Genomic DNA, 15,662 nt, shown 5'->3' with positions numbered 1-15,662 from the left:
GTCGCCCCATTGTGGGCCTGGCCGAACCCATAATGGGCCGTCTATAAAAGGCCCTCTTAGTGCCCACGAGGCGGAAAGAGTTAAAAAAAAAGCCTGCATTAATTGAAATGGAGTCCATAAGTGCCATCTGAACATTCCTTCAACAACCTCAGTCCCAACCTCTTAAGGACCCGTCTGCTTTTATTTTTCTAACGTCCAATAGACAAAGACGTTTATAATCAATGTCTTTTACTTTGTAACATTATAGTTAATGTTTTAATATCTTTTTAAACTTTAACTTGTGCAATATTTTTACAGAATCATTATCTTTTTTCAGATGGTCAGGAAATTCAACTATTGAGGGAACCGCATTCTTTTTTAGGATCTTGTGTGCAGTTGATGATAAATAATAGCAACTACTGCTAAAAGGAACCGAGCAACCGAGCAAAGGAACCGAACAGACTATCTGGAATTCAGAATTCGTGCCTTGGATTCGAATAAATATGGTACAGTATTTTCATATCGTTTCACTGAAAAGCTAACTCTAATATGGCGGTAGAATCACATGATCGTAATTGAAGGACAAATACAGGTATACCTCGAGTTACGTCGTTTGTCAAAAAAGTATATTGAAAATTAAAAATCAAGTTTAAGTCATTTTATTCGACTTTACATCCGTCCGCCATACATATTGAATTCGTAATATCACCAGAAAAGCGTTAAAAGCACATAAAATCATATTAAAATATGTACATTTACAGTAAATGTTAATATAATCATCATAAATCCTAGAGAACGAAACATGAAAACATCTGTGTTTCTGTGTTGTCGTCTTATTTAGCGGTCTTTAGCGGTCTTATTTAGCGGTCGTGCTCATTATTGGCGTTTTCCACCGTAGTTTCGACTTACACAAGTAAATTCGATTTACGTCTCCTCTCCTGGAACCAATTACCGACTTAAGGCGAGGTATACCTGTACAGGTTTTCCTTAGTACCTAGATATCAGAGTACCGACACACGAGTCATCGCCGCCATGTTCTGTCGAGTGTCATCACGTGGTCTATGGGTTTACATTAAGAAATGACGATTTTTTTGAGTTTAATAAAACATTTTTTCGTAAAAATGTTTTATTAAACTCAAAAGCCACTTAACCAAAAGCCACTTAACCAAAATATTTTAACAATTTTGTGATTGGTTAAAGCGTAATAGCTATCGATAACATGGAACCTAGACGCATCTCGACCGACTACCCGTAGCGAAACCCACTTAACGTGGAGCACAGAATAGCGATTTGTCTAAGGTTCGTTAACTGCCTTTCGCTAAGGGGTACTTATCGAATGTCCCGTGTATCGCTCTCGTTCAGTTATCGGAAGAGCTCAGAATAGGTCCCCAGGAGACCTATTCTGAGCTCTTCCATTTTCTTAGACGTGCTTTTAGCATTGTCGTGTACTAGTGCTAATGATATGGTTTTGTTTTATTTTAAAATGTCTGGGTCTATTTTATCAGCCCATCCGTTAAGCAAATATTTGTTTTTAAAAATTATAATTTATGCGATAGATAGTCATTTATGTATAGTGTATACTCGTAGTTTACTGTTAAGTTACGTATATAGAATGTATTTTTTTAAACTAAAACTAATGAATTAAAGCCGACATTAAACTTAGATAAAGTCTACAAAATAAAGATTTCTATTATTACATAATTCTAACATTTTACAATTATACAAAGTATGTCTAAGTTTCTTTGTATATTTCTATATAACTGCATGTAATTAATGTATTTTTTAATTCATTCATTAAGAATAAAATGACAAACTTAATTTTGCCACAAGTTCTACTTCTATAAACCTTATAACCAAATTAGAATTAGTATTATGATTAAATGTCAAATGCAATACATCTTATTAAATGTAAATATTATTTGCATAGACATGGAGTGACTGGTAAGCAAACATTAAAAGTAAAGCCTCACAAATAAAAAAAATCAACGTTTCAAACAGGAGGTGGGCCTTCAGTTAATCAAAAATTAATGAAGCTGAAGAAAGAGTATTAATAGGCTCTAGTTTAGTAGTATTAGAGTATAATACGTATATTTTAATATATTTAAAAAAAAAAAAAACATTACCACTGAGAAATATTCCGTGTGTTTAACAAGGTTCGGAAAACTGAAAATTTTAAAAACGGGTTCGGCCGAACCTGTGCAAACCCGCTGAATATCACCGCTGCTGTCCCTTCTCTTCAGTTGCTTGTGAAGTAAAATCATTCTTACACCAAAAGACGCCATGTTGTTTTCACTTTCGTTACGTTCCTAACCGCAGCTCGAGAGTGACCGATAACAAAAGCTTAGTTATCGTACGTGGCTATCGGCACCGAAAACGAAATGTACGGCTCGGAATAGCATTTTCACAGTTGATTAAACGCGAATCACGTGGTTCCGATAGAAACTGGTTTTTATCGTATTCGTTAGCTTAACGATACTACTCAGAATAGGTCCCTGATGGGAATATCGAAATTTTTAGGAAACGCTGGTTGGTGACAATTTTTAATAGGGTAAGTTAGTAGATAGTAAAGCATTTAGTGGAATTTTTAGTAGATTAAAACAATGAAACACTCTCAACGTTTCTACAAATAGTTCTATCATAATATACATCTAGAAACTAAAGAAAACAAAAGACAAGGATTGGATAGCATGAAGTCCGACAAAATTGTTTACAGTTTTTGCAATGCATTTGCATTCTTTTCTTGGTTTTCAGATTTTCATTAACAAACGAGACCGGTCGCCAATGATTCTGGTCTGGGGATCCCGCTGTATGATGTGGGGGCCATGATAAGGACAAAGAGAATCTGCCCACTTCTCTGAAGATTTGGATCAGATCATAGCAATTTTTTTATGACTTGTGTGGTTTTGAAACGTTAGATTTTTGAGGTCCCCTCTAGACGAGGAGACCCTAGTCACGCGCCTAGTACGTAATTCGCCATCGACTCTGTTTCTCGATTAAAAAAATCAATTTGTCGATTTCTTTTATTGTTGTCCGCTATGTTTGTATCTACGCACGTATTACGTCTTTTCGAAATATCCAATCAAGTAACGTGTAAGAAAATTTTCTACTATCGCTAGTTTCGAGATTATGCGATTCACTAATCCTATTCTTAATATGGTATACCCTTAATTATTAAATTTCGATATATTAATCTCGAAATTTAATAATCATTAGTTGAAAATTGTTTAAAAAATCCTCGCGTCTTTAATCTAATTGTTAGATTTACAAATAACACGATTGAAGCGCCATATTTGAACAGCGGGGTTTCTCGACTCCATCCAGTAGAGGGTGATGCTTTACCACGAGACGGTGCTAAGCGATGCGGCGCGACGTCGGAAAGGGCCACGCGACGCGACGCGCGACTGTATAACATAAAGGCAACGTTTTAATAAAACAGTAATAATTCAGAAGTATTCGTTAACAATTAATTAATATATAATACATTTTTATTTTATAAAATATTTATAAAAGTTCTACCACCAGGAGGCGTTTTGAAAACATTACACAAATATGGCTGTTAGTTGATGATGTGCTAGTGACTTGCTCCAATTAGAATCGTTAATGAGCACGAAAAACGGGAATATATTCAAAATTTAGTAGATACTGACTGAGGCAATTCGGTAAGTTTCTTATGTAACTTAATTAAAGGCTTATTGGAGGTATTGGTACACGTGGTCTTGTAGACTAAAGTAAACAAACACCATACCCACCATGTTGATTGTGAACTTGTTAAAGCTTATATTATGTAATTTTCTTCATTATTTCTATTAAAAACTGTATTACACTGTAAATATAGCCGGTTTATTTAATATATTTATTTAATTTAATTGATAGAAATAAGTTTTGATGTGTTATACTCTTACTTGCCAACCTTACATTACATGTTGCTGGAAATGCTGAGAAAAAATATAATTTGAAGAAAGAATATTGGGTTAATGTTACCTTAGGTGCCAAGATGGCGGCTCATCACTGATTCCAGCAAGGAAACAGTGGTTTGCATGTTGTAACCTAACCTAACCTATTCTAATAATTTGGTTACTAATAATTATGGCAATTTATTAGAATAGGTTAGGTTAGAATGTGTGTCCCACTGTTTCCTTGCTGGAATCAGAGACGAGCCGCCATCTTGGCACCGAAGGTAACATTAACCAAATAGTGGTAAGATGTGAACTCTGAATGAAGGGTATGCCACCTCTCAGAGTTAAAGACTCCTGCAGGAACCATACATGCCGTACATGCAACTCTTCTTGAGATATTTGCTTCCAAAGGTCAGTTTTTACCATTACCGGTACTACTGCCTATTCTCCATGCTTCACATCGCTCGAGGCTCGGGCGGGCAGTAGTACTGGTAACGGTAAAAACTGACCTTTTGAGGTGAATATCTTGCAAAAGGTCGCACATACTGGTGTGGTTCGTTTTACTTTTTTGCTCCTGTGGGTATGGTCTACAGCTCTGATAAGTTCCCAATTGTCTCTCTCTTTCAGAGGTTAATTATACCAGATGCTGCACTTTTAACCATTTATTCAATCTTCATCCTCTTCTTCACAATAATAGGTTTATAATATTGGATTTGCCTACTAGACAGATTTCTTGTGGAAAGTAATGGTCCAGGGTATCTGAAAAGTTAATGTGTAGTGGGAAAGGTTTAATAAAAGCAAAGTTTTACTTAAGATTGCAGTTTCTGTTATATCTATTGCTGGAAATGTCTCTCAACATTTGGGCATGTAAGGTCTGGAGACATTGTGGGTCAGATTCTATGGAAGATTGTGACAGGCAAAGTAGTTTAACAAAAACTGTAGTCTAAAAAACAACATCCACAAGACAGGTATTATGCCATTTACTACTGAGCGGAAACACTCGACATACAACTTATAAGTCTCACATGCAATACTGTATGTATAACTCTAGAGTCATTACAAATTTCGGTTAATGTTACCTATGGTTCCAAAATGGCGGCTCGTCTCTGATTCCAGCAAATAGAAGAGAGCTGCCATTTTGGAACCATAGGTAACATTAACCCAAATTTCTCACTGTACAGTAACTTTTTGGACATCCTGTACGTCATACTAGATGCAATAAATATTATATAAAAAACTAATTATCTAATGAGAAAAAAATTACAAAAATTAAAAATTCTATATAGCCTATATATAATGTATGGGATTTTGGTGTGTAACTTAGATTTACAAACTCGGCTTTCTCGCATCAAAGAGAAAAATGCTCGTTAGTCTATCATATTTTGCAATAAAATTTATCATGTGACATTTTTTAGAAATAATTAAATTTTGTAATTTAATTAGAAATTTGAAAGTGGTAAATTTAAAATTTTGCTGGTGTGTGCATATGAGAATCTTTGTATGTCTAGTTCTAGTAATGTCAAACAAAAAAAAAAATGTTAATGTTGGAGATAGAGTTTCTCAAACGGAATCCTGGTTGTTTTTTTTTAACCCGGAAAATTCTCGGCCCAGGAAATTCCGCAAATTTCTTAAAAATTGATTTTTTTTCTTATTTTGTGTTAACATTGAGGAAATTTTGCAAATAGAAAGTATAATTAACTCATGAACTGTCAGAATACATTTGTACTTATTAATTTTAAGCCTGCTTATTAGTTTTTTAAATTTTTCCTTATTATGGCATGTTACAAATGATAAATAATCAATATGTAGCTTATTTGTGACAGGACTGTGAAAATTCTTTACTTGTCGGAACCTGTAATATCTGGAATAATTGTGCTTATGCTGTCTTAATTTTTAACCATGCCCAGTAGCTTGTGTGAGGGGCTGGCCGGGGGTATCGAGTTGGGAATGAACTCGTATATCACTTAATCAGCTTCCAGTCGGAAAACTGGCCCTCTGCATCGAAGGATGGCTTCCTATGAGTTAAAAAAATGCGGAGAGAGCTGATCTCATAATCACCCTTCTCCTAATGTCAGGCTCTCGACACCAGATAGTCAATTTCGCGGACTAACACGCGTAACTATTAATATTAAAGAGGGCTTAAAATTTAAACTGACGAGTGGGGAGTGCATAGGTAAGTCGATAGAATGTCTTATCAAAAATGAAACCAATGACGTTTAGTTAACAAGGAAATAAACAACAAAATTTAATAATATAAAAAGTAAAAGAAATTACAAATAAAATGACTAAATATTCCATCTAACTTAGAGAGTGTAACAATATAATAATCCCTAATATAGGAGATAAGAAAGAGTTTACAAAGTCTATGTATATTACCTCATTTATAATGTAATTGCTACTTTTCTGTATTCTGAGTGGAAGTTCAATCTGAGGAAGTATGGCACTAGTCTTTCATTATGGAGTATACAATGATGTGCTGAAGGCCTCTATGGCCCTGAGTTTAGCATGTATCCCCTATTTATACTAATTTTTCTCCTCCAATAGAGTTTAAGAATTAGGATCATCTGACTGGGTGTCATGATGAGTCTTTTGGGTTTTAGTCAGCTTTTTAGTCATGGGAGATAAAGATCTCTCTTAGGTCAACACAGGAAACATTTGATCCTTGTTATCTTTGATATGTAACTTTGATAAAAATTTCGAATTATTCTATTAATTTTCTAGAATAATTTCTCTAAAAATTCAGACTCTCACACTTGAATAACCGCGTAACGCTAGGTTGTGCAAATTGGGCAAGGATACAAATGAGTACGAAGTCTGCATGTATGAAGTTTTTCTACGTAAACCCGATTATTAAAGACAAACGAACTGCCGAATTATCGGTATATAAGCTTGATGTTTTTATTAAAGCAGCCAAGGTAGACAAATCAAAAATACTAGAGAGCAAAAGAAGTACAACAATCTCAAAAATGAACTAGAAATCTTCCAGGCTACAGGTGAAAAAAGCACATAACATCCATTTTCTCTTAAATGTATTAAAGATGATTCCACCAACATGAATTGAATCGGAAAGGGCATTCTCAGTAGTAGGACTTTTTATTAGTTAAATAAGAACCAGATCGAGTGATTGGAGTATTGACCATTGTTGCTTTTTAAAATCTTATTATAAAAATTTACAATAATATTTTGTATTATGTTTTATTTAAAAAACAAAAATTATCTTTTAAGTTAGAAATTTGATCTAAGTTCATTTTTTTTTTAAATTTTCGACTCAATTCAAAGCATTTTGTTGTTGTTGTTGTATGCAGTTTCCAGCAAACTTTATTAAATGTTTTTTATTTGTGAAAATTTCTATGTAATTCAAAGGTAATTTTTAATATATATCTTACATAGCATTATTAATATGATTTTGGAGGTTGCAGAATGTATTAAATTACTTTAAAAAAATGAAAAATAATTATATTATTTGATTTCAAGATATTTTGTATATCTTAAAATAATTAATTCTATCCTGGGATCCCGAAAAACAGTTCACTTTTTTCCCAGAATCCCGGGACAAGCAAAAGACGGGAAATGAGAAACCCTAGTTGGAGACTAGACAATTTCTAAAAAAACACCATACAAGAAATTTTAGTATTGGTCATAAATCTGTGTTTATGAACTAATAATATGCTTCTTATTCCCTTATTATGAATTAGTTATCTTATGTTAGGACCACTGCTGCCATTTCTAGGATAATTTCAACCTCTCAGGGTAATATTTAAGGTAGCCTAGTCTTATATTTAGGGTAAATATAGGGTAAAATTACCCTGTGATCTGATGCTATTACTCATTGCACCACAAGTTTTGCTGGAAAAAGTTTCTGCCTAAAACCATCCTGTTTTCCCCTATAACTGAGGGGTTTTAGGATAGGACCAGGAGCGGATCTAAGTTTTTCGAGGCCTAGGGCTTATTGAAGTCTAATGGGGTCCCATTTTTGTTAATACAAATAATACTATAAATTATCATTATTATTATATTATTAAATACAGTAGAGCGTCGATAAGTGGAATGTCGGTAAGTGGAATGGCCGGAAAGTGGAACGATTTTCAGTCGGACTGTGTCGTGCTGAATCGAATGTTTTTGATACTAAATTTACTTCTAAAGTATAATTTTCATGTTTTTTATATTCTTTAATATATTTATTTTGTTTGTACAAAATGCAGAAATAATTTTTAACGATACGATAGCCTCGATGATGATTATAAAAATTTTCGTTAGGCTTAAAATCGACGAAAATTCAACACGAAGCGACACGCAACGGAGAAAAATTCAACAGGAAGCGATACGCAACGGAGAAAAATTTGAACATCGGACAGGTTAATGTATTTTTTCGTACAAAGTCGGAAACTGGAACAAATCATTAACTGGAAGGACCCCAGTCCCCAATTGGTTCCACTTTTCGACGCTCTACTGTATTAACTATTTTTTACTATACTATAAGTGCTCATCGTTAATGAAAAAGTATCAAAAATTTATTATAAGAATTCAATTTTTGTAGGCCCTTGACACTTGGGGTCCAGGGCTTATGCCCTGTTAGTCCCTACGTAGATTCGCCCCTGGATAGAACAACAGAAGCTAAAGAAATAAACCTGATTGTTGTAATATACAGTGTACACCTGAGTAGGATTTTGCTTTTCTCAATCTTCATGCCACTGAGCCATTGACACTTTTCATATCAGATGTAAATTATTACCTCTGATAAAGCCTAAAAATCCTAAGACATTTTAGTTATTAAAATTTTTAAAAACAATGAATTAAGAATTGTTCTGATTATTATTTCACAATAATAGTACAGGGATCTGCATCATAGAATCATTCGTCTTATTTTTTTTATCCGAGCATGAGCTCAATGATGGTCGAGCTTGAGCTTGAGCTTGAGCTTGGAGAGTTTTCTCAATTTAGGGTAATCTAGGGTAAAACAAAGACGTCGTCAAGATAGTTTTACCAGAAGCAGGCAGCAGCACTGGTTAGGACTTATCACACACTATTGAGAACTCACTTAGAATGATGAACATTAAATACTTATTTGTTTGTAACCACAGTATGCATTTTAGGCAGACAAACTGTCCCTCTTCAGCCATTACAATCACTGAATTACAAGTATCTAAAAGGTAAAAGACCTTATTTTATAAACTGTACAATAACCAAGTAGATGACTTTGAGGGGACCGTTAAGGGTACCTCTCTATGATTGAAGTTGGCTAGATCGGTCAATTCGATCGCATCCTCGAACAGGGTCGTCGTGGCATCGAGTGGTGTATCCTCGAATCGAAGAAAAAGTCTAAATGCCATTATTACGTGTTTATTTACAGCTAAGTACAATTATATATACAGAAAATATAACAATGTCGATCGTGGAGACAAGGGTCGGAGCGCACGAGGCGGACGTCCGAACCGAAGCACGTCGAGCCCAAAAGTGGTTAGCCTCGACCCTGACGTCACGCCGGTTGGGGACGGTGGTCAGTCGCAGTGTTGCCGACCGCCGCAGTACCCCCTTCCTAGTGTAACGATCGTGTGGCTAACGAAAATGTGCCGGAAATCAGACGTGTCTTCCGGAGCGCGTCGTAGTTTTGGTTTCGGCTTCTTGCTTCGAATGCGTGGTGCTCGTTGATTTAGGGTCTTGTACTTCTGTTGAACTGGGAACTTGTTCCGTGTCAGTCTCTTGCTTGTCATCTGTTGGTGGTCTCTCGCTTGGTGAAAGATGTTCTGCCAGACAGTAAGCTGGCTTAAGTCTGTCTATAGAGATAACTGTCTCTTTTTGCCGTACGCGGACTTTGAAGAATTTGTCTGCATGCTGCAGTATGGAAAATGGTCCGTCGTATGGTGGCTGCAGAGGTGGCCGTATGGCGTCGTGCCGCATGAAAACGTGGGTGCAGCGCTGTAGGTCCTGAGGGACGAATATCTTCTTGGTTTCGTGACATCTCGTTGGAGTTGGTGTCAGTTGGTGCATTTGCTCCTTGAGCTGTTGTACAAAAACTGCTGCATTTGAGTCTGATGGTGTAGGGGCGAGAAACTTGCTGGGTAGTTGTAAGGTCGTCCCATAGACGAGTTCGGCGGTTGCTGCCTTGATGTCTTCTTTAAAGGCGGCTCGCATCCCTAGCAGCACTGACGGTAAGACCTCTGTCCAGCGGTCGGTCAAGCAAGCCTTGAGAGCCGATTTAAGTCTGCGGTGGCTGTTCTCCACCAGGCCGTTTGCCATTGGGTGAAAGGCAGTCGTGTGTATATGGCTGCTACCCAATAATTTAGTCAGAGCTCGGAACAGGTGCGATTCGAATTGCCTACCCTGGTCGGTAGTGACCGTCTTCGGTACACCGTAATGCGCGACCCACTGACTGTAGAAAAACTTTGCCACTGTCTCTGCCATACAATCGGCGATCGGGAAAGCCTCCACCCAACGGGTGAACCTGTCGATAAGCGTGAGACAATATATGTTACCTTGCAAAGGCGGAAGGGGACCTACAATATCCATATGAACGTGTTTGAAACGGGCGTTAGGGACCTGAAGATTTTGGACAGGGCTCCACGTGTGCCTATGAATTTTCGCTTGTTGGCATGGAATACAGGTTTTGGCCCACATACGGGAGTCCTTCCTAATGGAAGGCCAAACAAAACGACTAGTTATTAATTTGGCAGTAGCTCTTATCCTGGGATGAGCCAGATTGTGTACGGCGTCGAAGACTTGCCTGTGGAAATTAACCGGGATATATGGGCAAATTTTGTTCATAGATATATCACAGAATAATTCGGGGCCTGCATTCGTTAAGGGCATTTTCTTCAGCTGCAAGGCTGTACTCGAAGACAGTAATTGTTGTAATTTGAGGTTGCTGATCTGGGCTTGCGCGATGCTCGCGTAGTCTATTGCGTTTGGCACTTCGATAGTTTCGATCCGCGACAATACGTCCACCGGTGTGTTGTCGCTGCCTTTGATGTAGCGGATGTCCGTGCTGAATTGTCCTATAAGGTCAAGATGCCTTAATTGCCTAGGGGTGCACTTCTCTGGCTTCTGACTAAAAGCGTACGTCAGTGGGCAATGGTCTGTGAAAACCGTAAACTCCCTGCCTTCGAGCATGTGCTTGAAGTGCCTTATTGATGCGTATATGGCATAAAGCTGTCTATCGAAAACCGACCATTTTTGTTGTGGCTCTGTTAATTTGGCAGAGAAGAAAGCTAGTGGCTGCATCTTCGGTGTGCCATTGGAGGAGTCAACTTGATTTAGGGAGCCGCCGATAGCTATGTTGCTTGCGTCGGTAAAAAGTGCCAGTTGCGCGTTTGGATTCAGGTGTGTCAATAGCATCGCGTTGGCTAATTCCTCCTTGCAATGGTGGAAGGCGTTGGTTGTTTTCACGGTCCACTGGATTTTACTGTTGGGTTTAAGGTTTGGCCCTTTTAGTAACTCATTTAGTGGGGCTTGTGCATGGGCTGTGTTTGGGACATTCCTACGATAGTAATTAAATAGCCCCAGAAAACGCCTGAGTTCGCGAACCGTTGTTGGAATTTTATACTCCAGTATGGGGTTTACGCATTCGGGTAGAGGTTTAATGCCCTCCTTGCTGACTAAGTACCCCAAAAACGGTAGCTCTGGTGCTCCCAATATACATTTGCTCAGATTTACCTTGACGCCGTACTCAGAGAGGTGATGGAAAATCGCCTCTAGATGAATCTCATGCTGCTCCCTCGATTGGCTAGCGATTAAAATGTCGTCGAGGTATGCGAAGGTAAAGTCGAGCCCTTGGAGTACCTCATTTATGAACCGTTGGAAGGTCTGCCCGGCATTGGACAACCCGAAAGGCATGAACATGAATTCGAATAGGCCAAAAGGGGTTGTGATCGCCGTCTTTGGAATGTCGTCGGGATGTACAGGAACCTGATTGTACGCGCAGACTAAATCAACCTTGGAGAATATAATTTTGCTGAATAGGGAAGAGGAGAAATCTTGCAGATGTGGTAACGGGTAGCGGTCGGGAATCGTAAGTCGATTCAACGCTTGATAATCGCCCGTTGGTCTGAAATCGCTGTTTGACTTGGGCACCACGTGCAAGGGGCTGGCCCAGTTGGAGGTGCTGGGTCTGCAAATTCCTTGCTCCATCATATAGAGAGGTTTCATGTCGACATCACGAGTGACGTCATGAGCATGCGCAATTGTTTAGCGCCATCTTTGTGACTGTTTGTGACTTGTTTACGTTTTGTGTATGTTCGCGTGCGCTTTAACTGGAGTTCTTGTGTTGTTTTTTTTCGTCGCGAATATCACTATGGTGATTTGTTGTGTAATTGGGTGTAATGCTAGTTCACTCAAGAACAAAGGAACATCATTTTTTTTAAAATTCCCGGCATTATTTGTTATCAAGGGTCCCAAACTGAGGAGCTTTCACGACGAAGGCAAACTGCATGGCTCTCGAGAATTAACCGGAAAAATTTCGTTACGAATAAAGTGAATATCAATACAAGAGTTTGTCAGAAACATTTCATTTCAATATTTACGTTAATAAACACTAAGTTATATTTTAAAACGTAAAAGAGTTTACTGATTTGCTTATATTAATTTAGTTAGGTATAGTGCATTTATAAACGAATAACTAATGTAATTTCAAGCTTTAGCTAGTGCAAACTTATAAACATTACACGTTAAAACTAAAAGCAAGTAGGCTTATTATATGCTAGTTTCAACTAGAAAATAAAGGTACTGAACAATTTGAATTAAAAAATTTCCACAGCTGTTTTTAATTAGACTTTTACTTTCAGACAAAAATTCTTAGTTAAGAAATACGTAAAAACACGAGTTTAAACAAACAAAAGAAAACATATCTTTCCAGGCAATATTACTTCGCTGTTATTCATTACTTTTACTTTTATATCAGGAGAAACCCAGCCACTTGTTAAATAGTTATGGGCCTCTAAAGATTTATAAGCTTTCATTTGTGACAGGGTGTAGAAATTTGTTGTCAAAACCAAATAGTTTATAATGTCACCAAATTTTACTTTCGGCCACAACTTTTGATCTACGACGAAGTCTGATAAACTGGCTTCGTATGGATTGCCTTGAAATAACGAAATTTTCTCTTCGTACAGAGCTGCATCTCGTCCTGTTAGACCGCTAGAATAGCCCACAAGAAAAGAATCTTTTTTAACTTAATCCATGATAATAGAACTGCAGTATTTTTGTACGTTTAAACTAAAAAAATACGTCGAATAACAGACCACGTGCAAGCTAAGCGAGCGAAAACTACCACAAAAATGGCGAATGGGCGGAGCAAACGTGTGTTTTATCACGTGACATGCGACCTTGAAACCTCTCTATATTGGAACTCTTTCCAACCTGCCGCGAGTTTGGCTGGGTGTAGTTGGCGGGGTTTTGCGAATACCGGCTGTCCCTTTGTTATAATGCGATGCACGGTGTGGTGTTTGGGTGCCCTGGCCGTCCCTGCGGGATAAGGATGGAAAATGTCAGGATACTTCTCCAGGATACTGCGGTATGTCGACGAGCTGGCTATCACCGTTACTTGCGTAATCTCTGTTTCGATCTTTTTACCTGTGGTGGCTAGGTTGGTAATTGAGTCTCGGAGAAAGTCGGCGCCTATGATTGGCTTACTGACGTCAACTAGTACAAATGGCCACTGAAAACGGCGGCGGAGGTTGAGCCTGAGCGTAACTAGCTTGGTGCCGTACGTTCGTATTGGTGTACCATTTGCCGCGTAGAGCTTTACAGCATGGGGGTCATCCTGCAAGCTATTTCCTGAGAAGGGTAAAACACCCACATCGCTTCCGCTATCCACCAAGTACTTGCGGTTAGAAATGGGGTTGAAAATGAATAAACGGCTCTTGTTATTGGGTCTGAAATTGCAGCGGGCCGTTTTGTGCGATTTCCTTAAGAGTTTCCTGACTGGCGGAAAGAGCATGGGGAGCGGCAGCATTTTGCCTCGCTCCCGTATTTCTGGTGATACCAGCAAGGGTGGCTAGCATCCCCCTTGGGCGTCTTTGAACGCCGCCGCCAATGTGATCTTCCTTGCCTAGACCTGTCTCGGGGTCGAGCTAATCGTTTGATTCTTCTGACTCAGGGATTCTATTTGCATCTGGAGCTCGCTTAGCTGAATTTGAGTGTTATCGGGGACTTTTTGGACTTCGTTTACGTTTGCGTGCGTTACTTCGCCTATTTTGTCGGCCATGGTGGCCAAGTTTTCTAATCCGTCGTCGGAGGCTGCCAGGATCGCCTGGGTCTGTTGCGGCAGTCATTGCAACCATAAGGTTTTAAGAAAATCTTCCCCTAATTTATTGTTGGCTAACTGCCTCATTTTTCTTAGTAAATGTGAAGGCTTTTCATCTCCCAACGCGATATCAGAGAGTAGCGCTTTGATTTGCCTTTGTTCCGAGTCTGAAAAATCAGCGAGCAGTCTGGCCTTAAGAGTATTATAACAGTTTTTGGCCGGTGGGTTGAGGACGATGTCGCTTATGTAGTTCAAAATGTCAGAGTTGAGAGCAGAAACGACAGAGTAGTACTTGGTACTGTCTTTTGTGATGCCCGAAATGGCGAACTGGGCCTCTATATTGGCGAACCACAACTCTGGAGTCTTGTCCCAAAATGGAGGTAGTTTGAGAGCCACTCTGTTCACTTCTGCGGTGGGTTCGGGCTCCGTCATCTTTGTTCGGCTGCTTGACCGGCGTGGAAGGGAAAAAGAGGCCTACCTGAATATCCGTAAATGGCGTCTGGGCTTCGAGCTTCGGGCTTGGGAATGTTCGGTGTTGCTCCCACGTTTTCAGATCACGTCCGGCTCGCCAGTGAGGGGACCGTTAAGAGTACCTCTCTATGATCAAAGTTGGCTAGATTGGTCAATCCGATCGCATCCTCAAACAGGGTCGTTGTGGCGTCGAGTGGTGTATCCTCGAATCGAAGAAAAAGTCTAAATGCCGTTATTACGTGTTTATTTACAGCTAAGTACAATTATATATACAGAAAGTATAACAATGTCGATCGTGGAGACAAGGGTCGGAGCGCACGAGGCGGACATCTGAACCAAAGCACGTTGAGCCCAAAAGTGGTTAGCCTCGACCCTGACGTCACGCCGGTTGGGGACGGTGGTCAGTCGCAGTGTTGCCGACCGCCGCAACTTTTTTTAAAAAAAAAAGGTAATCTATACATATGTAATCGATATTGTAAATTCGTATAGCCTGTATTAACAATCTTCATGTTAACTTGATAAAATATAATTTATATAATTCCACTGTGGCTAAACATTGTATAAACTATAACTGTGAAATTGTTAAAGATTCATTAAGAATATTAAAAAGGAACATATTCAATGAAATGTAAATTATATGAGCATTAGAAATTGTTAAGATTAGAGAATAAATGATAATACTAGTGTACAATTCGAATATAGCTGGCAAAATTGCTTGAATAATTGTTAAAATGTGTAAATAAGATATTGTGAAATACCTTGGTTTACATCGACAGTCCGTTCGAAAACAATCAACAAAATCTGAAACCAACAAAAACCAAGGCAATTATTTTCATCTGAATCAATGTAAATCCAATAAATTCATTCTAGACACTCTAAAATACATACCAAAAGCATATTTTATAGAGAATAAATATAGTGTTTAATACAAAAAACAATATGAAATGAATATAAAGACTAGTGTAAAGAATAAATGAACATTTAACATGGCATTTTCCATGATGGAGCTAAAAGGAAAGGAAAGCAATGGAATTGTTTGGCTAGATGTGCAGGGTAATGCTCACACAATGAAAAACAAC

The 15,662-nt window shown here is 38.4% G+C and overlaps 2 protein-coding genes across 3 annotated transcripts in view; one reads left to right on the top strand and one right to left on the bottom strand.

Annotated features, from left to right (window-relative positions):
• Nucleotides 1-3,395: 3,395 nt before the first annotated feature.
• Nucleotides 3,396-15,662, top strand: part of Taf1 (TATA-box binding protein associated factor 1) — an 80,492-nt gene continuing 68,225 nt past the window's right edge. Inside the window, exon 1 of one of the 2 annotated variants that reach the window (XM_067278109.1) lies at nucleotides 3,396-3,638. The gene's annotated coding sequence lies outside the window, so the exon portion shown is untranslated. The remainder of the gene's footprint in view (nucleotides 3,639-15,662) is intronic. The other variant, XM_067278108.1, reaches the window with a different exon arrangement.
• Nucleotides 14,137-14,544, bottom strand: LOC136981770 (uncharacterized). Its single transcript, XM_067278144.1, has one exon. The coding sequence runs from the start codon at nucleotides 14,542-14,544 to the stop codon at nucleotides 14,137-14,139; it is 408 nt and encodes a 135-aa protein (XP_067134245.1).

The sequence above is a fragment of the Centruroides vittatus genome, unplaced genomic scaffold, assembly GCF_030686945.1.
Source record: "Centruroides vittatus isolate TY-2023 unplaced genomic scaffold, ASM3068694v2 contig_790, whole genome shotgun sequence".
Classification (NCBI taxonomy): domain Eukaryota; kingdom Metazoa; phylum Arthropoda; class Arachnida; order Scorpiones; family Buthidae; genus Centruroides; species Centruroides vittatus.
Note: the sequence above shows the minus strand (reverse complement) of the source record. Positions and strands in the feature narration are given on the sequence as shown.